General features: G+C 39.4%; 1 protein-coding gene across 8 annotated transcripts in view; it reads left to right on the top strand.

The window, feature by feature from the left end:
• Positions 1-821: 821 nt before the first annotated feature.
• ablim1a (actin binding LIM protein 1a) overlaps positions 822-25,651 on the top strand; it is a 94,874-nt gene continuing 70,044 nt past the window's right edge. For 6 of the 8 annotated variants that reach the window (XR_011925380.1, XM_072437531.1, XM_072437530.1 and 3 more), the window contains exon 1: positions 16,311-16,615. Coding sequence is in view for 7 of the 8 variants with exons in the window: in XM_072437531.1 (XP_072293632.1) it covers positions 16,381-16,615 (235 nt within the window). In the remaining variant the exon portion in view is untranslated. Of the gene's footprint in view, positions 1,022-10,413; positions 10,573-16,310; positions 16,616-25,651 lie in introns of those variants that run through there. The other 2 variants (XM_072437532.1, XM_072437528.1) reach the window with 2 other exon arrangements.

Here is a 25,651-nt window from a genome sequence, read left to right as displayed (position 1 = left end):
TCAAATTAAACTCAACGTGAAGTTCAATCCTGTCAAGTAAGAGGTAAGTTATTAAAAACACAAATGACATGTCTTAAAATAGCATCTTACATGGCCTTGTTGTTATTTTGGTCTAGAATGATCTATTGTAGACAAATTGGTCCCATTGAGCCAAGACTGGCACAAGGGTCACATGACATTGTAGAGGCCAGTGGAAATGTGTGCTCATTGATACTAACTGTAATAACACCCTATGATTATCATCCAATTAACCATTCCTTCTTCACAGAGATTGGAATACACGGTTTCAGAACGATGGGGAATTAGGACTTTTTGCTATATTGACTGACAATTTAAAACAACTATATTTTATAACTTTAATTATGTTGACACCCTTACAAAAGACATGGTCAGACACTAGACACTAACAACTGGTTAAAGAAGCAGCTTTTGTGTGACAGGCCAAAACATTTTACAGTTGTTTTAGGCTTTTTACCCAATGCACTAATAATACAATCAGATAACAGGTCAAAAGCGCTACAAACAATGACTGTAAATGGCTTCATCACTGTGAGACACATGCAGACACCAGCAGCAGGAGCAAGAGCAGAAGCAGGGTGTCACTTTAACGCTATGGGTGCTGGCGTGCGCGTGCAGTCACGGGTTCTCCAGCTTATTACACCGGCATTACACTGCAGCAGGCATGCTCTCTCTCTCTCTGTCCTCTAACGTGGACGTGAACTTGTGTAAAAAGTGAGGAGAAGAACGAAGGATGCTGTTGCTGCTGGTGCTGATGCTGCGTTTGCCAGGACACGCCCTGCTTCTGCTGCCGTCCCCGGGAGAAAGTGCGGCTCTCCATCCGCCACATTTTATTCTAGGCTCCGGGAAAACAGCAATATGCCCCGTGACAATCTGAAGGAAAGATAATAGCGGGCTGTCGAGCGGTCTTCCCCCGGGTTCCGCGCTGCACCGGCGGGTTCCCAGTGCAGCTCGTGTCGCTGAAGAAGGAGACGGTACTTACCAGGCATGTCTGCTGCAAGAGGTGAGTGTCCCCGATCCCTCTAAACCGCAGGTGAGCTCATTTGCATCGCGTTTGGGGTGGATCTGGTTGTCTTCTGGCAAGAATGTGACACCGGTGCAGTGCAGAAGTACAGCTGTTTCCACTGCAGCCTTTTAGAGACAGACCACAACTTATTCTGTTGATATGAGCAGACAGCAAAGGCTAAAAATAGTGCATGGTCTTTAAAAAAGCAGCCAGTGTCCCATTTGAGCTAATACTAAGCTTAAATTGTGACAGACGCTGCATAGTAAATAGTACAACTCCAGCCCACACTCTGATGATAGAGGAATTTATGTAAAATAGTACAGTTCATAACCAAATTGCCTTTGATATGATTTGGATTTCTCATATAAAGTTGTCTATAAGAAGCCAATATGTCCATATAGTTGTAATTGCCATATCAGCTCTTTGGCAGCAGTTTATTTCACTTAAACACAAAGTTAAACATTGAAATACAGTTGTATGAGCAGTTATTATTCATGCATTAGTCAATCTTTAACTTTCTTTCTTTTTGTTTCGCACATAAAAAGCCTATATTATAAATGAACTGCTCTTCTATGAATTAAATGACTAGTGGACACAAAATAGTGAGTAGAAGTATTGCTAAAATCCAGCACAAGGTCGTACACTTATTTGAAGTGTTGGGAAGAATAGTTTGAAAATGTACAGAATACTGAACAGGTGCATTAAAATGTATTTTGTAGCATATTCTGAATCATGGTCCAATCAGAGTACAATACTTTCAGTTCAAGAACTGTAATATTATAGAGCGTAAAAAATGCTTTATTTTTGTTTCATCCATTTGTTCTGCATTTAATTATCACTTGAGTTTATGCCCAACAAAGTTCTAAAGTATTGGATTTCCACTGCCTGGAAAATGCTGCCTCACTGTACCAGCGGATGAGGTTTATCATTCTGGACTTGTCAGGGAAGGTTTTCCACTGCACTTAGGGGTGGAGGTATTCAATTTAATTACTTAGGTAAAGTTTCAGATATGTGTGCAACATATTACTCAAGTAAAAGTAGCACATTCAAATCTACTTCAGTAAATGTTTTAAAGTACTGTATATGTTTGAGTAAAAAGTATTTCACACAGATTTTGAGGACTGTGATGTAAATGTAGTGTTGATACAGAATTGTTGCTGATATTTGGTCAACATTTGCAATTCAAAACAATTTCCTAATTATTCTAGTCAATTGTATGAATATGTTCTTGTTTGCTCATGGCTGTGGTAGAACTCGAAACATTAAGGTAGAATGTCACTATGGACATGCTAAAAATAACCCCTCAAACCACAGGGGAAAAAATAAGAGTAAAAAATGAGTAAAAAGTACTAGTACATACACGTAAATATCTGCTCTCAAAAGTGCTGAAGTAAAAGTAAAAAGTATCCACTGTAAAAAACAACTTAAGTAAAGTGCAGATAACACACAATTGTACTTAAAAGCACAATACTTTTACTGTTGTTACTTTCCACCACTGACAGCACTAGCACTCTGTTGTCCAGTACATTACATAAATGTCAGTTCTGTTCCTGCAGCCTGACACACACACACACACACACACACACACGCACACACACACGCACACACACACACACACACACACACACACACAGACAGGCGTGGCGGTGAGTGATGGAGCCTGGTGGTCCTCTGCAGGTGGGCTCTGGCTGCTGTCCTCGACTGATCCAGGTGACTTTGAGAAGTCTTTGAGTGGAGGAAATCCAGTTGCTGCTTCTGTAAAGAGCTGCTGGTCTGTGCGGCAGTGAATGAGATTGAAGTTGTAATACCACAGTGATCCTAAGCTTATGATACGATATTACTGTTGGTTGATAAGATTATTATAATACCAGAACAGAATATAATGTATCAAACTGAGGGTAATCCTAATCATTAGTATGAAGGTTGTAGGTAGAGTCTGAATTTACCCCTTGTTTTTGTTCTGCAAACCTCCCACAGATGTGTGTTGCACAGATAATAACTGCTCTAATGGTTTCGCTTGCTTCAGTCTGTCAATAGTGTCTCTATTAGGGCCGTACATTTAATTGAATTTTAATTAAGAGAGGCCTATTGCCAATCCTCTGCCAGGAAATGCATAAGAATAGTCTTTCTCATATTGATTAACCACAGTAAAAAAATAACATGAAACTTTGAAAGAAGAAATTATAACATAAAGGTAATAATGTCTTCTTTCAAAAGTTTAAACTCGGCTCCAAACCACAGAGGCCTGGCTGTGGACCTTCTCTTTAAAAACACTCAATCATATCATTTCAATCTTAATTTATTGAAATGTGAGTAATTGCCCATCCCAACCCAAAGATTGCTGATATATGCCCAGTGGAAATAAGTAAAAATCGTGAATATGCACATTTAGCTCTGCTGAAGTGGCTGGTGATAAAGATGGCTGTATCTGATTCTGAGCTGTTAGTGGTTGAATTACTGATGGTAAAGCTGTATTCTAATCAATGGAGCCCGAGCCCCTGGTTTACAGCCCCCCTGGGACCCATAGGCCTGATTAGCACACTCAAGTCACTGTGAGCAGTCAATCACTATTCACGAGACGTAACCACATCTCACATTATACAAAACTCAAGGGCCAATTGTGCCTATTAGTTAGACCACTGTAATAACGCCAGGTAAATGTTGATGCCTCCTTTATAATTATTGAAGGGGGCATCACACTTTGTCATACAACAAATCTCATACAAAATATCTAAAGCAGTACTTTTGTTTAATTTATTCAATTAATCACTGAACTCAGATGGCAGGTCCAAGTGGATAGCACTTATGTTTCACAGCAAGAAGGTTCCAGCTTCAGCTTCTGGGCTGAACCAGTCTGTGCAGAGATTGCATGTTTGACCCGTGTTTGACCCGTGTTTGACCCGTGTTTGACCCGTGTTTGACCTGTGTTTGACCCGTGTTTGACCCGTGTTTGGGTAAACACTCCGGTTCTCCCAGCAATTCAAAACATGCACCAAGATAAAATACTCCAACTAAGGTGAAACTCCTGACCAAACTAAGCTCAAGATCTGGAGATGGGACATTAAATGTAGAGAAGGTGAGCGGAACAGGAGGGCATTACTAAGACTTCTCCTTTACACTAATAGAAGTTAAATATATAAGAAATGTACGACTTAACTATATACAATACTATACTGTTATGAGAACTGTCAAAAAGCTGTAAAAAGGAACAGGAACTTGCAGTAAAATCTTCCAAACAGCATTTCCTGAACCTAAACAGACCTTTCAGGCACAGTTTTGAGAGCCAAACTCTCTTCTGATAATATTGTTGGGACATGGTTTAAACTTTTATATTTTCAGTATATCCATCTGATCCTAGAGCCTCCTCCTCATCCTCTATAACGGGTCTATATTGTGTACATGAAAGTACTTCCATAGACCAAATGTCCACTTCAGGCTCCAGTAGTGCTCAAGCACCTGCCCCTCAGAGTCTCTGTCCCTGGTCCACTTTGTCCGAACAAACTACTCAACATTCCTCCACTGTGAGTTCACAGCTGTACATGTAGTGCTGCGGCTGATCCTGGAAAAATGTGTTATCACAAGATCACAGTGTTTTTCTTCCCATAGAAATTCAGGAAGTTAAGAAAATAGCCCCAATTACATCTGTTTTCCTTGAGTTTATCCAGCATTTCCCTTCATATAAGTTACAGTTGGGCCATTTGATTTGAGCTTGATGCTAAACTGTTTGGCTGTGCACTTTAACACATTTGAATTGACATCAAAAGTCAGTTATTTTACAAATAGTCAGTGATCAGCTTCAGTCTTTTTAACTGAGAGCTCCAAGGGCCAAACCTCTGTAAAAGCATGTGGTTTCAAAGTCAGACTTTGGAGGTTGACTTTTTTGTTTGTTTAATGGCAGTGGTTAAAAGACTGTATTGTTTATATTCATGAAATTAATTTAAGACATTTTAATTTGCGTTTTTGCTTTCAGAAGACAAAATGAAAATAAATAGCTAAACTGTGATTGATTAAAAAAAACCTTGTGATTCATGTCACTCCGTCCTGCTCATCTGTGTCCATAAATTATCCATATTCTAATACATTTCAAATCATGTGTACATTTGGTCTGTTTGCTTTTGTTAAACGATCTTTTGAACTCCTTGAATCCATATTTCTCAGTGTTTTCTGTGCAGGTCAAACCTCTCCTTGTTGTACTTGGCCGTTTGGCTGTAATTGCTCCGCTGATGTTTGGGTTGGTGGTTCATGTGCATTTATTATTCATCTCGGCCCTTTTAAGCCCACCATTCCTTTGGTCTACGGCACGACTGGAGGTGCGATAATGCGGCTAATGGAAAGCTTTGTGTCTTGCAATCTTGCCACTAGAATAGAATAAAACAGTCTCTTCTGCTGCTGAAGCATAAAGCGTTAAAAAGAGTAGACAATAATCATTTGTGGTACGTTTGGAATGATCGTGATAATCATCAATACACCATCAAATTGTGTGGAAAAAGGCAACTTATTCATGTTCTTCTCAGCAAAGAACAATTCTATATTAGTTAGTTAAACATATAATTTGTTCATGATAAAATGTTCATTATCCCTCACATTTTCATAATTATTGTGCTAGTATCTGTAAGTGTAATTATTTTTGATCATTGCGACACAACATTTCAAGTGCAGGACATTAAACTTCAGTGATATGAACGTGTGAGCATGAATGTTGATTGATGTTGAACACAAAACAAAGGCAGAAAAGTATTATGTGGCGTTTTTTTGTTTTGTTTTTTATTTTAAAATTTACACAATTTACCATAACACACTCAAGTGTTTTTTTTATGTATAAGTCAGTGTTTGCTTTACTGGATAATTTAATGACAAAGTTATTTGCTTTCTTACACACCACATACTGTGTATTGATGAACCAGTTTGTCACGTTTGTCTATGGTTCACTTGCAATGAACTGTCCCAGTTTATGATATAAGACTGTGAGTAATCCACAGGACACTGGCCAAATCTGATCACCCAGACTCATACACATCATACACGTCATACACAGTATACACAGCATACACAGTATACACATCATACACGTCATACACAGTATACACAGCATACACAGTATACACATCATACACGTCATACACAGTATACACAGTATACACAGTATACACAGTATACACATCATACACGTCATACACAGTATACACAGTATACACAGTATACACATCATACACGTCATACACAGTATACACAGCATACACAGTATACACATCATACACGTCATACACAGTATACACAGTATACACAGTATACACATCATACACGTCATACACAGTATACACAGTATACACAGTATACACATTACACACATTACACACATTATACACATCATACACGCCATACACATTACACACATCATACACATCATACACGTCATACACAGTATACACAGTATACACATTACACACATTATACACATCATACACGCCATACACATTACACACATCATACACTTCATACACAGTATACACAGTATACACGTCATCCACATTATACACATTATACTCATTATACACATCATACACATCATACACATCATACACATCATACACAGTAAACACAGTATACACAGTATACACGTCATCCACATTATACACATTATACACATTATACACGTCATCTACATTATACACATTATACACATTATACACATCATACACGTCATCCACATTATACACATCATACACATTATACACATCATACACATTATACACATTATACACGTCATACACATCATACACATTATACACATCACACACGTCATCCACATTATACACATCATACACATCATACACATTATACACATCATACACGTCATACACATTTTTCAAACTTCCTACAAGTTACCTGTTCTTTTCCTCTGTATCTACCTGCGTTGCATCAACGAAATTTTGCCATGTGGGACAATAAAGGAATATCGTATCTTATCTTATTATACACATTATACACGTTATACACATCATACATGTCATACATATCATACACGTCATACATATCATACACATCATACACGTCATACACGTCATACACGTCATACACGTCATACACGTCATACATGTCATACACATCATACACATCATACACGTCATACACATACACGTCATACACGTCATACATGTCATACACGTCATACACGTCATACATATCATACACATCATACACATCATACACATCATACACGTCATACACGTCATACACGTCATACACGTCATACATATCATACACGTCATACATGTCATACGGTTACATACTGTGCTTTAACATGTATTGGTAAAACCCTAGTATGGATTGTTTGCGCTTGATAAAAGTGAGTTAGATTTACTATTTTGACTCATTGTTTAATATATGAAAGCAGAAACAATATTTTAGGTGCTCAGTATTTATCGCGCACACTCTACTTTATTTTGTAGTACTTTAGGATTCAGGCTGTAGAGAGAGCTGAATAAGTACCTTCAATGGACTCTTACTAACCACTGGCGTGGATACACGTCATACACGTCATACACGTCATACATGTCATACACGTCATACACGTCATACATATCATACACATCATACACGTCATACATGTCATACACGTCATACACGTCATACATATCATACACATCATACACGTCATACATGTCGTACACGTAATACACGTCATACATGTCATACATGTCATACACGTCATACACGTCATACATATCATACACATCATACACGTCATACATGTCGTACACGTCATACACGTCATACATGTCATACACGTCATACACATACATGTCATATATGTCATACACGTCATACACATACACGTCATACACATCATATACGTCATACACATTATACACATTATACATATCACACATGTCATACACATCATACACGTCATACACATACATGTCATACACGTCATACACGTCATACATATCATACACATCATACACGTCATACATGTCGTACACGTAATACACGTCATACATGTCATACATGTCATACACGTCATACACGTCATACATATCATACACATCATATACGTCATACACATTATACACATTATACATATCACACATGTCATACACATCATACACGTCATACATGTCGTACACGTAATACACGTCATACATGTCATACACGTCATACATGTCATACACGTCATACACATACATGTCATATATGTCATACACGTCATACACATACACGTCATACACATCATATACGTCATACACATTATACACATTATACATATCACACATGTCATACACATCATACACGTCATACACATACATGTCATACACGTCATACATGTCATACACGTCATACACGTCATACATATCATACACATCATACACGTCATACACGTCGTACACGTCATACACGTCATATACGTCATACACATACATGTCATACACGTCATACACGTCATACATATCATACACATCATACACGTCATACATGTCGTACACGTAATACACGTCATACATGTCATACATGTCATACACGTCATACACGTCATACATATCATACACATCATACACGTCATACATGTCGTACACGTCATACACGTCATACATGTCATACACGTCATACACATACATGTCATATATGTCATACACGTCATACACATACACGTCATACACATCATATACGTCATACACATTATACACATTATACATATCACACATGTCATACACATCATACACGTCATACACATACATGTCATACACGTCATACATGTCATACACGTCATACACGTCATACATATCATACACATCATACATGTCATACACGTCGTACACGTCATACACGTCATATACGTCATACACATACATGTCATACACGTCATATACGTCAAATATATCATACACATCATACACATACATGTCATACATATCATACACATCATACATGTCATACACGTCATACACATCATACACGTCATACATATCATACACATCATACACGTCATACACGTCATACACGTCATACATGTTATACACGTCATACATGTCGTACACGTCATACATGTCGTACACGTCATACACGTCATACATGTCATACACGTCATACATGTCAAACGTCATACACATACACGTCATACACATACACGTCATACATGTCATACACATCATACACGTCATACACGTCATACACGTCATACACGTCATACATGTCATAAATGTCATACACGTCATACACGTCATACACATTATACACATTATACATATCATACACATCATACACAAAACCACAGCAGTTTTTTTATTTTTTATTTTGAATGGTTTTATTTTATCGAAGACGTTTTACAAAACAATTGTCCACACTCTGAGCGGGCTCCACAAACCTGACTCGTACTTGGCCTGGAGGAGCCTCCTGCTTGTTTCCATGGAAATGTTGTCCCTTTGGCTATAATATTGAACAGTATGGCATATCAGTTGCATGGAGAATGTTCCAAAGTATGTTTTTTTAACTCTATATTTCTATGGAATTATGCAAATGACTTTCCACCTTCAGAAAGTTACATACTGTGCTTTAACATGTACTGGTAAAACCCTAGTATGGATTGTTTGCGCTTGATAAAAGTGAGTTAGATTTACTATATTGACTCATCGTTCAATATATGAAAGCAGAAACAATATTTTTAGGTGCTCAGTATTTATCGCGCACACTCTACTTTATTTTGTAGTACTTTAGGATTCGAGAGAGCTGAATAAGTACCTTCAATGGACTCTAACTAACCACTGGCGTGTTTTAAGGGGCTATTTATTTACTGCAGCTCATGTTTTACTTATGGTTTGAAAAAGATTTATGGGATCATCCAGCTTTAAATGTATTGTGTCAGTCGCATAATGTAGCAATATGATCTTTTATTGTGATATCCTCTGCAGCAATAGGCTTTATCTTTCTTCATAATGTGTTACCCCGACAGGCACATGGGAACAATTCTGCTTGATTCTCACATGTGCCTGGATCATTTATCTATGAACACAACCCACCGCAAAGCCCTTCCACACATTGGATATTTCCCGATGATACATGATAACGACTATAAAAAGCCTGCGTGTTATAACTTCCTGCCGGCACCCCGCCCTTTTCGGAGCAGAGTACCTGTTACGCTGCGGTGCGTCCCAGCGGTCCACGGTTCACGGGCGGAAGACGAGTCATCCTGCAGTAACCCAATCTGACGCCTCTCCTTCCGTCCCAGCGCTGGATAGAGCTGGTCTCCATCACCACGGCAAACCTCTGCATCAGCATTTGCTTCTCCCCCCCCACCACTCTCTCTCTCCTCTCGTCTCTGCCATGCGAGCGTGCCTGCGCGAGGGGGGTCGAGGTGCCTGGCCGTAGCTTGAATTATTAACAAACCCCAAGGAGGAAGGAGTGAAGGAGTGAAGGAGTGAGAGCGCCGCCGAACGGGACATCATCTGCGCGCGGGACCGTTGCCGAGAGAGCAGACATGGGCGAGAGGAGTGCCACGAACGGCATCTGCAACTACGCCCAGAAGATCACCTCGTGCTTCGGGCTGGACGGTAGGGACACGCTCGGGACCGGGGCGTGCGGGACGGAGGCGTACAAAAGTGGGAGGGGTGGTGAAGCGAGGCGCGGGGAATGAATTGTGGATGTGTAATAGGGATTCTACGATATACGTCTGGTCGTCTTTCCGAGCTTGCATTTGTAATTTGTTTCTAGCTGCATTTTATGATTAGAAGTTGTTCGTGGAATATGTTTTCATGCACAATAATGGTCTGTCTTTGCTATTCTACAGCATGTTATCTGTTCAAATGTGTGATTGAGGTGCACGATAGAATGCAGTTTTTATTATTTGATCCACAACAGACAGATCTATTGTTTGATTTGAAATGATGAAACTGTTCGACTAAGAAGACAAGATGATTATTCTTAATTAACCCATTGGCAAGTTATTATTGACATGTATGTTTGTGAGATATGATACATTATAAAACAAAGCAAAAATGAAAATCTTTCCAATGGATTGCATACTATTTCCTGTTTTTTCTCCAAATGTGAATCAAACGCCACGTGAGGGACGCTGAATTGTGAGTTTAATCCTAAAAATGTAATTGCAAACTGGCAAATCCATTTCATACTGACAGACAATAAATCTAATTCCATCCAATTCCAGTTCTTCCCAATTCCATTTCGTTTTATGGTGCCATATAAACGCCAAAGATCGACCACCCAAACAAACAGATGGCATTGATTGCGTCGGGTGAAGAGATGTAAACATTGGCGAGATTTATTCTGAGCGAGTCCCAGCTGTCCCGTCACGCCTCGGCCCCAGACAAAGAGGAAACTTGCTGGATTTAAAGCGCGGGCCGAGCCACATTCCCCCACAGCGAAAGGGACGATTCTGCTTCGTCATTGTGCGCTGTGCTTTTCATCGCCTCAGCAAGTTTAGCCTCGGATGTGACTGTGATATGAGCGGGCTTTTCTCAAGGCATTAGCATGACGAGTAACAGTGCTCTCTATTTACTGTACTGTGGGACTTTATACTGTGCGCTGCGTGGCTACTCGAAATAGCACTTTGAATAGTTGCAATTACAAAATATTGTCTTCGCAGATAACTAAATATGTATATAATTGTGTTCAAAACCTGCAAATGATGACCAATATGTGGAACAAAACCAGGAAGTGGCTCAGGCGGAGTGACACGTGAGGCTCAGAGTCAAAACTCCGACAGAGATCGATAACAGGACAAATGACACACAGAACGGCATGAAAGTGAGCAGGACGAGGTCAAAGTCTGAGCTTATTACAATGATTTCTTTGTGTAATTATTAGAAGAAATGGTCACCGCTTCCAGTCCATTTATTCACAAAGATTAAAACTGAAACAACAATCAATGGCAATCAGTTCTTAAATGCACAGGATTCTTGAATTAGTTTATTTAGCAGTTATTTTTATTTGGGCTTTACCCTTTCATTTCACAAAAACACATTCACACTCCAATGAATACACTATGAGGAATAGGCAGGGTTTGAAAGCCCCTTAATGGATCCCTCTAATCCCTTCTTTTAGGTCCAGTTTGGCCAATACTTAAGATTTCAATTGCATGAAAAAGCTAACTTCAGGCTTTACAGTACAGTGTCATGTTCATTTCTACTAAAATTGTTTTATTTTTGTTTTTTTAATCTGGGATTTGAACTTAAAATCAGTAGTGGCTGGTCCATTAAGGGCGCTGGGGCGCCGCCCCCCCTGTCAATCTGCCAACTACGTCAATTTTGTGTGTGTCTAAAAACAATATAATTTATTCAAAAATATCTTATATTCTTATTAGTGTGAATGTGTAAAATAATAATATACATCCATATATATATATAAATACAAATCAAAATCAAAAGTGACTACGTCACTATGGTTTTCTCCATAGGAAAATAGTGACAATGGGGCGCTCCAGAAAGCGCCCTTTTGAACGATAGAAGTTACGCCACGGAGCTACGCTTTTTACGCTAGAGACACATACATGAGCGCGCGCCTATGCGGAAGTGCCACACACGCCGTGTTTTCCGTGTTTACGTCTTAAAACTGAATCTACAGACGTCTGTGACAAAAGGTACGTCCAAAATTACTCAGAATGAGCTGCTCGACTGTTTCCTGGCTTTATTTGTGTTGAAAGTGGCTGATTTCTTATCAATCCGAGCCGAGACATGTGTCTGTCAAACTCCGTGCTCCGTTACCATGACAACAAACACGCAGTTTTTTTTAGTTTATTACTTGCATAAGGCTAACGCTAAGCATTAAAGGTGCCATAACGTGCTTTTTTCACGTTTCGTAGTCTATCCTAAGTGTATAATTGATAATAATAAGGGTTGTGCAACACCCTTAACATAATAGTTAAGAAATATCACCCAGACCTTGGACCCCCTCACCAACCCGGAAATGCAGACGGCTTGGTTTGATATTCGCCCCCACCCTTGCGAAGAGCGATCTGGCTCCCCCGCCCAACCCGTGACGTAGTTTCAGAGAGCGCGTGTGTGCTCCGCCCACCTGTGACGTAGTCCCACAGCCGTGTGCTCCGCGCTGCGCTGCTCCTGCCGCGCGACTGAGTGAGAAACGATAGAACTTCAGATCAACACTACTTATAAATCTGGTGTTTATTCTACAGCGTGCACAGAACAGATATATATATATATATATATATATATATACCCCCCACCTCTCCACCCCCCTCAGGCGGGAGGGGGAGGCGGGTGGAGAGGGGGGATGATGACGCGTGCTTGCCCTTATGACGCGGTCTTGTAGACACCCCCCGTCAGTTTGGAGATTCGAGGAAAGGAGATAGTCTGTAATATAGCTAAAAAACTGCGGGAATCAATCAAAAAAACACTCTGGGTACATATATGAAGCACAAATAGCAATGTAAGAAGGTTAAAAGCTCTGAAAAGTCGATTTTGCATGTTATGGGACCTTTAAGTATCGTTAAACTTCTTTTGATAAAAATATACTTTTGTTATTAGAAAATCTATGAAAGAAAGCCACAAATGACAACTTTCCATACAGCAATAATGTATTTTATGATTAAATATAAAAATGTAAATGTTGCACATGTAGTTCAGGTAAACTAATGCCACTTAGAAGCTGTTTTATGAAACACCAACTGTTGTTTGTGTTTTTATTTCCTCTTAATGTAGTAATTGCTACTCTGCAATATAAGTGACAGTATCACGGAGATTTTTGATTTGCTCTTTTAATTTTAGTGTAAAATATATTTTTTATGTAAAATGTATTTTCTCACAAATGGAATCTGCCTCGAAGTCATTGTATTATCATTAACAAAAGTGGAAATGAAGTGTGTTTACTTAAAGGCGGTATGGACAATTTTTCGGCGATTTGAGAACTCAGGCTGAAGTGCTCATGCGCACTCCCCCGTGCGGACTGATACAACACACACGTGCGTTTGTTTATTAGCGCAACGGAGCGCATCGCATCGCTCATCTCCCGTAGATTTCTGTCCACTTCTGCGTCAGCTCGAACTGTCTTTCTCCCTCTTCATTTTGCCCCATACACTGAGGGAACTATATTATGATAGATCCATGCGCTTAGGCACGCGGAAACGTGAGGACGAGCCTGACGCGGCTGCAGGTGAGCGATAGGTGCGTTTTATGATTGATACGTGGCAGGACAAATGATTTATCCACGCCACGAGGAAATATGATAAAAAAAAATTGCTGAAAAAAATCGTCCATACCACCTTTAATTAATTCAGTTGTAAATGTGTATTTAAAATATGTATCCATACAGTCAATGCTAAAAAATTCAATTTTGGACATTTAAAAAAAACACGGTCATGTCAAATAGCCCCCCCCCCTATAATTTGTACCACCAGCCGCCACTGCTTAAAATAAAGTTTTGCAAATAGGATCATTCCAACGCCTCATGACTGACAGGCCAGGAAAACGATATGATTATTTTGTGTCGATATATACCAATCCTCCATCTTTTCATGGAGTAACTGGTAGCTCTATTTCCTCAGTTATCTGTAACATACCCAATAGTTCATCTGGTGAAATGCCTTAAACTTCTGTGTTGACATTGTCCTTGTTTGTTTCACTGAGAAATGAAATGCTCTTTTTATTGGTGATTGTAAAGCGGATGATTTGTTTTGCCTTGGGCTTGGATAGTTTCGTTACAGTTTTCATTGAATGCTCGTACATTCATTCTTGTTGATCCAAATCCTCCTTCTTTGCTCTGATTGCTGCGGATAATGGATGTTCACTTCTGGCATTTTCCCTCACAGCTCAGTGTACTTTTGTCCCGAATGATGCTCTGATGATTAAATGTGGTTTGTGCGTCGTCTGCCCTTGGACAAAACTGGCTGCGTCCCAAGTCAAAATGCTTTCGAAAACGCTTCTTATGCATTTACTGCTGTGCTTTAGGCTTTTGTGGTCAGTGTGAAAGCCTCTTTATGACCCTAATGGACGCCCACCTTTGCAGGCGGCTGTGTGCATTCTATTGTAGAGCTGAGACAAGTTAAGTGATTATTGAATCTAGATATCAACACATTTTGTAATCAAACAATCTTTAGACTCCAAATCCTGAATGAAGAGGATTTGTGACTTAAACTGAGGAGAAATGACAAAAAAAAAAGGATTTAGGATTAGATTAAAGAGAGACGAGCTGGTGTAATCCCTCATTCATCCAGGAGTGGTCCATGGTAGAAAAAAGTAGTTGTTTTTTTTGTCCAGTGTCCAGATCACTACTTTTTTATCACTAAAAAGACCTATTTACCCTTGCAATTAATGTCTAACACATTAACTAAATCATTAAAAAAGATTGAACAAAGTGTAACATTGCTTCACTTTTGAAGCCCACTGCCCTGAAAGTCGTGATCATACAAAGTCTAGAAGTCTGGTAAAAGTCAAAACACCTGGTCGGCTATAGTTTTTAGTATAACCTAGTGCTGTCCAGTGTGTGTCCAGTAGGTGTTTTATCCCCTGCTGGGATAAAACACCTAAAACACCTATTGCTGCCTTCTGCGGCTCAGGGAGAGGAATTGCTCCTTCTGCTTTTCTCCACCGTCTCATGCAGAAGATGTCCTTCATCGGAGTTAAATGGTGGTCTGCATCTTTTACCTCATAAAACTCTCTAACACAGCTCTAACAGACTCTCTTCTCCTGCTAGCACCGACCCAGACCTCTCCAGCTTGTCCAGTTGTTCTGAGCGATGTACAGCAGATCAGTCCATCAAATATCTCAGCTTCTGAAGAAAAAATAATAGTCTCTGACCTTTCTTGCTGTCCAGATGAACACCGAGATATTTACATGGGCACATCTGCTCATTGTCAACCGGGCAAAAACATAATATATAAACATATGATAGGCCTTAAACAATAATATTCTGTCTAATATACTGCACCAGTCTGTTGAATAGGAAGGCAGCGTATGCTTTCACTTCACGTGCACCTGATCTAAAAAGGGCACAGATCAGACATAGTAGCTGCAGCAGGTTCTCACGGTGCTCTGGTCCCCCCCGCTGTGGGCCTGACCCTTCCCAGGAGATAATCATGGACCCAATGTCAGCCCCGTAAGCTGCTTAGGGCCCTACTCTGGCAGAAGACACTCCCAAACTGTAAGCTTCTTTCCCTGCTCCCCTCCGCTCTCTGCTCCACCTGTAGCGCTCCGACACACCTCACTTTTGCTTTCGCCACGCCATGGTTTTCCATCGGGATTTTCGACGTCTAATCTTCCCGTTTCGTGCCTGAAATCGAGTGAAATCGAGTCTTATCCATGACGCGTGCTTAGGTTTGGACTCTGGCGAGCGTCTATCTCTGGTGCTTTGGGTTTTTTTGCGGGTCGGTGGAGGAGGACGACGACATCATGCCCAACTTGCCCAACCTGAACAGCCTGGGCAAACTGTGCAGCTCCAGCAGGAGTCACGACGTGGACCGGGTGCGGGTGAAGAGGAAAAGCTCGGTGAAGCGCATGTCCGTTATCGAGGACGGGCACGTGGCAGAGGTGCTGTACCTTATTCCCAAAGAGTACCTGGAGCAGATGCCGTACCTCAACCCCAACGACTACTACCTGAGCGAGCGGCTGCACGAAGAGGCTTCAGGTATGCGGGCGGAAATGTGTCTGTCGTTCCCGATCGAGTCTATTTTCTGGTTTGAGTTGGAAAGAAACCCAAAGAAAAGAAAAATAAGTTTATTTATAACTCTGGCATTTAATTTCCCTGTGTGTGGACAATAAAGGGTTATCTTGTCTTATCTTAATTCTAATCGTCAAGTCATAAACACTGTTGTTACATGCTAAAGTTGAGTTTTTCTTGGTTTGATGGTAAGATACAGCTCTGGTTGTGTTCAAGTTATTTTGTTCTGACTTAGTTTGATTCTTGGTTCTTTCGTTCCTTTACTCCTGATCTAGGCCAGGTTTGGTTTTGGGTTTAGTCCTGGTTTAGTCCTAATTTTGATGATCAGGAAATTGATTAGATATGCAATAAAATAAAATATGAAACACTATAAAAAATTAAATTATTCAAATGAAACAATAAAAAACAAAATAAATATGCAATTGAAAAAATCAAGATAAAGAACTATTAAAAAAAGAATCATAGTCACATTTGTTCATAACCAAGGAAACAATATTTTCTTTACATACAAGCAACCCATGTTCTATTTACATCTAAAATTAAAAAATAAGACAGTAAATTAAATATCAAGATCATTTACATTTTATCCATCATCATATTAACTGGACAAGATGGGACCTTTCGTGAACAGTTTTAGAATGATTTTGCGTGCAATAGGGCTGTAATCCACTATAGAAATTCATATTTGACTAAAGATTTGCTTTGTACATCGATTTGTTGTCTAAAAAGAGTGTGGAATTAGCTAAATCTCTCCAAACTATCACTATTATCTGACATTATATTTGACCCAAAGTGCACTGACAAGACAAGAAAAATATTAGTAAATTGTGTATTTGTTTGTTAAAAAATAAAGCAAACTCATTCTCCTTTTTTCTGTGGCCTGTTTAAATACTTTATAATCCCAATCAAATTATAGTCGACTAATACAAAATGTGGACGACTAAGATGCCATCGACCAGTTAATCAACTAAACAATAAAGTTTCACAGCCCAAGAGTTTAATCAAAACTAGAATACAGTTTAATAAAGAAACTCTGCTTATTTTTGTTGTCGATAATGTCAGTGTATTGTCTAAAGCCTTGAATAAGAAAGAGCAGTTCTTATTATTAGTGTGATGTCGAAATTGGTGTCGAGAATAGTGGACTTCCTTAGTATCGAATGCATTTCAGTTTTACATTAACCGTTGCACACGCAGTCAGTGTTGTCCTTTCCTCTTCCCCAGACGGTGTCTCAAAGTGAATTAATGAACTGTTACTTAGCGATTGCTTTCTTTTAATTGGGTGACTCCGGTGGCTCCCTGTGCGGTGCCAACGTTACGCAATCAGGGTCAATCTTCCACAGCGACTCTGCAAACGCCACTCAGAATTTAATAACTTTTACGTAAACGCGAGCGGAGTACAAGTACACGACGAGGGTTTAGGATTACAACATGGGCAGGAGGACGAGCCATTTCAAAACGTTATGTATTCGCTGAACACGAGCCAGGAAACTGCAGTAATCGTCTTCTTGGCTTTGGGAGTTTGTAAACAGCAACTTTTCACATTTGAGTCATTTGCAGTCGATGCCGACGCTCGACTAATGGCCAGGGTTCGATGGGAGTTTATGGCTGACGTATAACCTCAGGGTCAACAACCAAAAGGAGTCTGGAGCCGCCTCATCGTTTTAGAAAATCAATGTGTGACAGGAAGAGCAGTGGCTAATGGCTTCGATAATGTATCATCAGCACTATTCAAAGTCTCATTGATTATTTATTTATCGCTTATTTGGGCTCGTGCATTGATCACAGATTGTTTAAAGCATCTATTAAGGCCAGTGAATGGGACTAGGAAAACATTTTGAGATATCAATTTGAAACTTCTCCTGTAATTTTGTTACAAATGTAAGAAGAAAATGCATTACAAGTTATTCATTATGTAATGTTTTCATATATAAATAAGGCTTTTTTTTTATGTGTGAAATTGCACATGGGACAATTTGAAAAAAAATGGAGAGAGCCAGGTTTTTTGCTTTTTTGAACAAACTATCACACTGAAAATGATTACATATTCAAATTTCACTTCATTTGTTTGAGTTAAAAGTTAATAAATCAAGCTGTACATTAGATATAATCGATCTGTCAAAGTCAAGTTCAAGATTGTAAAGTTTGGTGTTTAAGTGCTTTGTTAAGGGCCGATCTTTAAGTCCACATGGGTGAAAAATGCATTTTGCACACTGTCCCATGTAAATCTATGGATGGTTCAAGTTTGTTAAATACATAATAATAATAAATCATCTTAAGTGCAGATTGGGCAATGTTGTTTCCAGGTAAAATCTTTTATGTTGTGACAAAAACAGAGATACTTTTTCCTGTTGCGTCTCGCCTTACATGTACTGTAAACGTAATGTGCACAACAGTAGAGCGGTTTGCACTTCTTACTCTCCATTGACAGGATAATCAGTGAGATTGCTGTGAAAGGATTAAGTAAGAGGTATTTAAATTGCTTCCTCCGACTCTTTTCCTGGCTCTTACAAACCCTGCATAAAGTTTTACGATAGCCCCATCTCACATTATTCCTCCGGGTTTGAAAACGATCAAATGCAGCGTGCGGTTGATTGATTCTGTATCTGATTGTTCTGTGTTTACAATATACTAGAGCCGTGCGACTTTATCTTGGTCAATATTTCGGTAGATGGTCTCTTACTCAACCACATTTTTTATTCGTCAACTGATCATTTTATTGCAGTTTTAAGGATGTCTTGCAGTTTTTAGGATGAAGGAGAAAGCATGGAGTGCTTCAGCTGCAGTTTGTGGAGTGACTGGACAGTTTATTCTAACGTTTTACACGTGAAGATGGTGTTTACTACTGCTTCTCGTATTGTTTTTGTGCAAGATTTCATTCACTTTAGTCGAACAAGAATGTCTTTAGTCGAGTACAGCCTTAAAACATACTGTTTTTTATGGAGAGGGAATAAAAAAAATACTCTTTTACAAAAAAAACATAGATTTAGCATTGAGGGATAGACTCCAGTCTCCTGAAACTTGACAACATTAAACAAAAGCTATTGGATGCATTTTTTTACTTGAAATGATTGATGTGTAGAATGTTGTGTCATGTAGTTTTCCAGTGTTATGTCAGAAAATGTTTGCAAACTAGCTGACCAACTTTTATGGCAGGAATAAGTGGATTAATATGAATTATAAGAAGTCATTTGGCAGTTGTTTCAATAGTTGTTGCATTGTATTGTGTGGTGTCTCATTTGTACTAGATGTATTCAAGATAATGTGGTGCTATTAACCTCATTTGAATTGAGATTAAGTCTTTTCTTGTTGTCACTGATGAACTCTTTTTAAGTCAGTAAAAGCATGTGGTTTGGAGAAGACTTCCTACCTCACTTTGTTTTAAATGACACTGATATTCTTTAATTCAGGAGATTTATGTGAAAAGACATTTTTATGAGTTTTTAATGAGATAAAATGAAATGAATCAGATTGATCAACGTGAGGAAATGTAATTCAAGTTGCAGTGTCAGTTTTCATGAAGATTTAAGGTGATAATGTTATATGTCAGTCTGAAAGAAGTCATCTGGACATCTTCATTGTAGGAGTTGTATTTTAGGCAGTGGTGATTTGCCCTATGGGATTGGATTTGTCTGGCTTCTGTCTGCTCTGTTTGTCCACTGTGAGGAATGTCGCTGCAAAGTCTCCACAATCCTAACTTTAATCCTGCTGAAACCGCTGCTGTTTACCATAAAAGTGACCTGTTAAATTAAAGAGTCATGTGTGTCATCTTCCTCAGCTCCGGTGTCAAAGTGTAGATTAAATGGACACGTCTAAAGATCCTGTGTTTGCAAACTGAAGAAAGTCCTCAAGAACGCTGCCGTAACTTCAAACCTTTGACCAATGTTGACAAAAAGTGTATCAACCGTTTTATTTAGTGTATAATAATATTGTACACTAAATAAAACTTTTTTATTTATTGAGTATTTAAGTGCAGAAGGTTGATAAAAAGAAGGACCATCTAGACTCACCAGAATAAATTTTGCACAATGAAGAGTCAGACATTAATTTATGCAATACCAAATATTTAATTAGATGAATTTATTGAATTGAAATGATCACTCTCCAAACTGTAATAAAATGTATCCAAATAAACTGTGGATATATTATGATTGTCAAAAGTAGCAAAAAGCATTTACATTTAATTTGAGCAAATATATGTATTAAAAAAATCACATATTAAATTAAATATATTTTTGTAACGCCCAAAATCACAACAACAGTTGCCTCTGAGGGCGACAGTGAAAAATGAATCAAGCAAAGTCTGTGGTGGCGAGGGACGATGTCCCAGAGTCCTCTGTCCTTAGACCCTCCTTCTCGGCCAGGAAAAACTACTAAAAACCTCCTTGGGAAAAAGTAGAAACCTGAAGTGAAGTGAAGGAGAGATCTGACCCTCACAGACGGACACGAGGGAGACTGGAGCTGGACCCACTCTTCAGGCAGATGAGGGACCGTCTGAGTCGAGCTGGACCCACTCTTCAGGTAGATGAGGGACCGACTGAGTCGAGCTGGACCCACTCTTCAGGTAGATGAGGGACCGACTGAGTCGAGCTGGACCCACTCTTCAGGTAGATGAGGGACCGACTGAGTCGAGCTGGACCCACTCTTCAGGCAGATGAGGGACCGTCTGAGTCGAGCTGGACCCACTCTTCAGGCAGATGAGGGACCGACTGAGGCGAACTGGACCCACTCTTCAGGCAGATGAGGGACCGTCTGAGTCGAGCTGGACCCACTCTTCAGGCAGATGAGGGACCGTCTGAGTCGAGCTGGACCCACTCTTCAGGCAGATGAGGGACCGACTGAGGTGAACTGGACCCACTCTTCAGGCAGATGAGGGACCGTCTGAGTCGAGCTGGACCCACTCTTCAGGCAGATGAGGGACCGACTGAGGTGAACTGGACCCACTCTTCAGGCAGAAGAGGGACCGTCTGAGTTGAGCTGGACCCACTCTTCAGGCAGATGAAGGACCGACTGAGGCGAACTGGACCCACTCTTCAGGCAGATGTGGGACCGTCCGAGTCGAGCTATATAAAGGACACAATTTGACCTTTCGTGAACTCTCTGGGACTTAACTTTATCTTTATCAGAACTAGTGAAGCTAAAGTGCTGGAAGTCTTCCTGCTGTTTCACCTGCACAACCTTCATTGCCCTGCTCCGTCATAGGATCAACAGCTCCAAACTCTACCCTTCTCCACTCCATTCAGCAGTTCAGCTCGCGTGGCTCTCCTCCAACCCGGCACCACCTTTACACAGGTTTTCTCTTATTCTTATCTCTTATTTTCACCACCATCAGTGTCTAGGCTCCGGGGGAAGATCACATCCTGTTCTGCATCTCCTGATATCCATCTCAGTATATCGTTAATTATTTATTGCTCATCATCTTCTTTCACATATTCATCTCTCCGGGTTGAAATATAAGAGCACGTGGCAACATGATGGAATGACTGTTAATTTTGTGTCTTTATTATCATTGTGGTATCAAAATCGGCATTGAGTCTTTTCTTAATATCTAAATCGAGTTTGAAAGTTTAGTAATGTGACACTAGTATATTTACACATGGAGTCTTGCACAACATGCGGCTCTCTGCCAGGTGCTTAGTGTCCACAGACTGGGACAACACAGGGAGGAATACAGGAGCAGGCCCCGGATAATGGGCTCAGGAAGTGCTCCTGGCAGCCTCTGAATGTCCAGCGTGTAACAGGGATTACACAGCGGCTAATGATAATAATGAGACTTTTAAACACTTTTATGCAAGGATAATGTCCTTTCCATAAGGTCTCATTTTAAAAGACCTTGGCCAAAATATAAGCTATTCATCAGAGCATAGTGTTTTCAACTCGGGCTGCAAGATATATTACAAGTGAATGGGCAATTTAAATAGTTGCAATTTAAAAATCTTACTATAATTTACGTTCCTGACAACAAATGATCCTGTCTTCGTGTTTCATTGTGTAAAAAAACGGCTGACCCTGTAGTTTATACCTCTACAATACAATATTAGTTAATGCGTGTGATTCTTGTGTTGGTTTAGCGGTTCATATTTCTTGTATAGTCTTCTCTCGAGTGTTGAGGCTCCTGGACGACTTGAAAATGTGAACTTTGATTCGAATCTTACCATCGAAACATAAACCGTAATCGCAACGCTTGTCAGAAGAATCGCAATCAATTAGTTAGCAATTAGTTATTTTGTTCCATTGACAACTGTATTACCGGCACATTAATTCGAATATGTCTGAATTACATAAAATAAAACTAACTCCTATGTAATTTTATGAGAAAACAATATTAAAACATGGTCACCGGCTCAAATAATTTCCTCTATAAACCAAAACCCACCAACTGAGAACTACTGTCTTACATATTCATGGGTTTCCGGCAAATTATTCCTTCCTGTTTTGAAGGAATAACTTATCAGCACTGACTGTTTTTACTGCATTTGAACAAACGGCTGCATGACTTATGTTGTCCAGCAGGTGGCACTGCCAACACTGCATTGGATGGGTGTTTGGTGAATGCATAATGCTTTTCCTGGCTCAGCAGATAGTGAGGGGTGCTGATGCTAACCTAATCCTCCCCCTCTGCCCCTGCTCCGTCCCGGGACAAACGCCGAGACTGAATCCTGATGGATGGGCCCGTCACATGACTCAATTATGTCCCAAATCTCATTATGCTGCCACGTGTTTATTAAACAGGGGCTGTCAGTGTGGTATAGGGTAGTAGTCTGGTCTCTTTTATTCTACAGTGATGTTCTAAAGATTCTTAGTTCTAGATTTGCAAGTCGTTCTCTCTCTCGTAATCACGTAAAATCATGAAGTAAGTTTGTCACTTTAAGGGAGCTTTTTTCTTTTCTTAGGAATGGCTCAAGTGGCTTTAGACTTCCGCACAGACTCTAGGTTCAAGTTTAATCCAATCGTATCAATGACCATCTTAATCAAAAGTTATTGCCAATCCTCATTCAGTAAAAGCATTAGCATGGTTTAAAGCAGAGTGAACATTTTGGAGGAGTAAATTGTTCTATATTTTTTTGTTAAATGTCTCAAAATAAATTAAGCGTTTGTATGTATTTGCTTTTAAGGAGAAGACACTATTAAATCAAAAATCCTTATTGACGAACACTAGGAAAAACATGTTGATTAATAGCAGCTCTACCATAACTTATATATCCTTGTACCACTAGAGGGAGTAAACACTACAGTACATAACGATTTTGAATATTTAAAGACACATATTATGCAAAATTGACTTTTGAGCTTCTGACTGTACTACCATTGTTCCCTCATCAAAAAGTTGTATTTAGCTTCATTCATATTTTAGGTCTACTGTGCAGTTTTTAAGCCCATAAATCACTCTCTGACTTGTTCTGAGCATTTCTGTCATCAAATCACCTTCATTACAACTGCATGCTTGTTTTAACGTGTCAGAGGCAAGCTAGCATTTGTATGATTCACCATTGTACTTCCCTTTGCTACCAGTAGATGGCGTGCTAATGGAGGGAACGCCTGACTGAAAGTAACGTGTGGTTTTCAATAGATACTGTATAATATTTTTAGCTCTAAAACATGCAATGCCAAAGTAAAGATACTCAAGATAATGTTTAAAGGACGATGTATCTTTCCTTTTAAATCAATGTTGTGATTTTGGCTACAACGGTTTGATCAGTTCAAGCTTGATTCGTTGACTCAGTGCTGCCGCCTAGTGACAGTTATTGGGCTCCAAACCTTCTCTAGGCTCCATGACTAATCCGTCTTCTTTTGCATGTGTGAATTCTGATAGACTTTTCCTTCGATCTATTTTTTCTGGTGGCTCTCGAGGCGTGGAGAGGTGGAGTATTGCGGGACCATACTCTCTCGTGTCCGCCGTAATTGGATTAGAGAGAATCCACTCAAGTTATTAATACAGCTCATGCTAGATCACTGTGAATCTGACCTCTGACCCCCGATGGCCTTGCTGCACTTTCATTCTCACACGAAGCTCCAGCGAGTGTGACAATGTACACACCTCTGCGTCACATGGCATCTAACGTGGACCAGTGTTAGTTATGCTATAGCTATAACCAGACCCAGAAGTATTATGTTGACAATAAACATTACACTTGACCTCTGGTACTGACATTATATAACATTGATTTATATAACATTCCCTACAAGGAAATTTAAGTGGTATTACCCAAATATCTCAGAGTAATAATTGGGGATCGGGAATCGGTTTATTTGAAATGATGGGGTTAAAAACATCCTTCTTTTGAGCACTGTAACCATATAAATAAAACTGTAATGTTAATGCACTTGATATTGTGTAAGAGGCTTAAATACAGAAATATTCATACATTTTAAGCCCTTTCAGCTGTATTTTCTGCAGGTTTGCTGTTGCAACGTTAATGTAATCAGCCTATAAATAATATGATTAGCTTATTATTATGGCAATAATCCTTAGCATTTGAGGAGCCGCTTTGATGACATGTTTAATCAGTTTCAATAAAAGTTACCCAGTATCGGTTGATATTGTCAGATATCCTAAGTCCAAAAATGGCTTGGTAAATCCCTAATATTTTCACTCTTGATGATGCCATAAATACCATTATCTGCCCTATTTTCATATTATCTCTAGGATGATAACCATGTTTCTTGATCATTTCCAGTTTTCATCCTGGGTTAAGAATATTACCATGAAATAGAAGTGGGAGATATATAGAAAAACATGACCATACTTATCACCATTATGATGTATTCAATTCTCAACATGTACAAATAAAAATAACCCCCCCCCCTCCAATTTTAAAACACTTACTTGCCGACAATTGTGAATGATGAAGTTAACAACAGGGCATTTGGTCAAATGTTTATACCACAAAAGCATATTTTCCTGCTGCTTCAGTGTGACTGTACTCGACTTTCTGCTCAGTGCATGACTCATTCTTTACCAACAAAATGCAAATCTCCAAACCATATTTTTATTTTCTCTTTTCG

Source organism: Eucyclogobius newberryi, unplaced genomic scaffold, assembly GCF_026437365.1.
Source record: "Eucyclogobius newberryi isolate DKJ021-1_F unplaced genomic scaffold, fEucNew1.0.hap1 SCAF_8, whole genome shotgun sequence".
In the NCBI taxonomy this organism is placed as follows: domain Eukaryota; kingdom Metazoa; phylum Chordata; class Actinopteri; order Gobiiformes; family Gobiidae; genus Eucyclogobius; species Eucyclogobius newberryi.
This window is presented reverse-complemented; position numbering and strand designations above follow the sequence as displayed.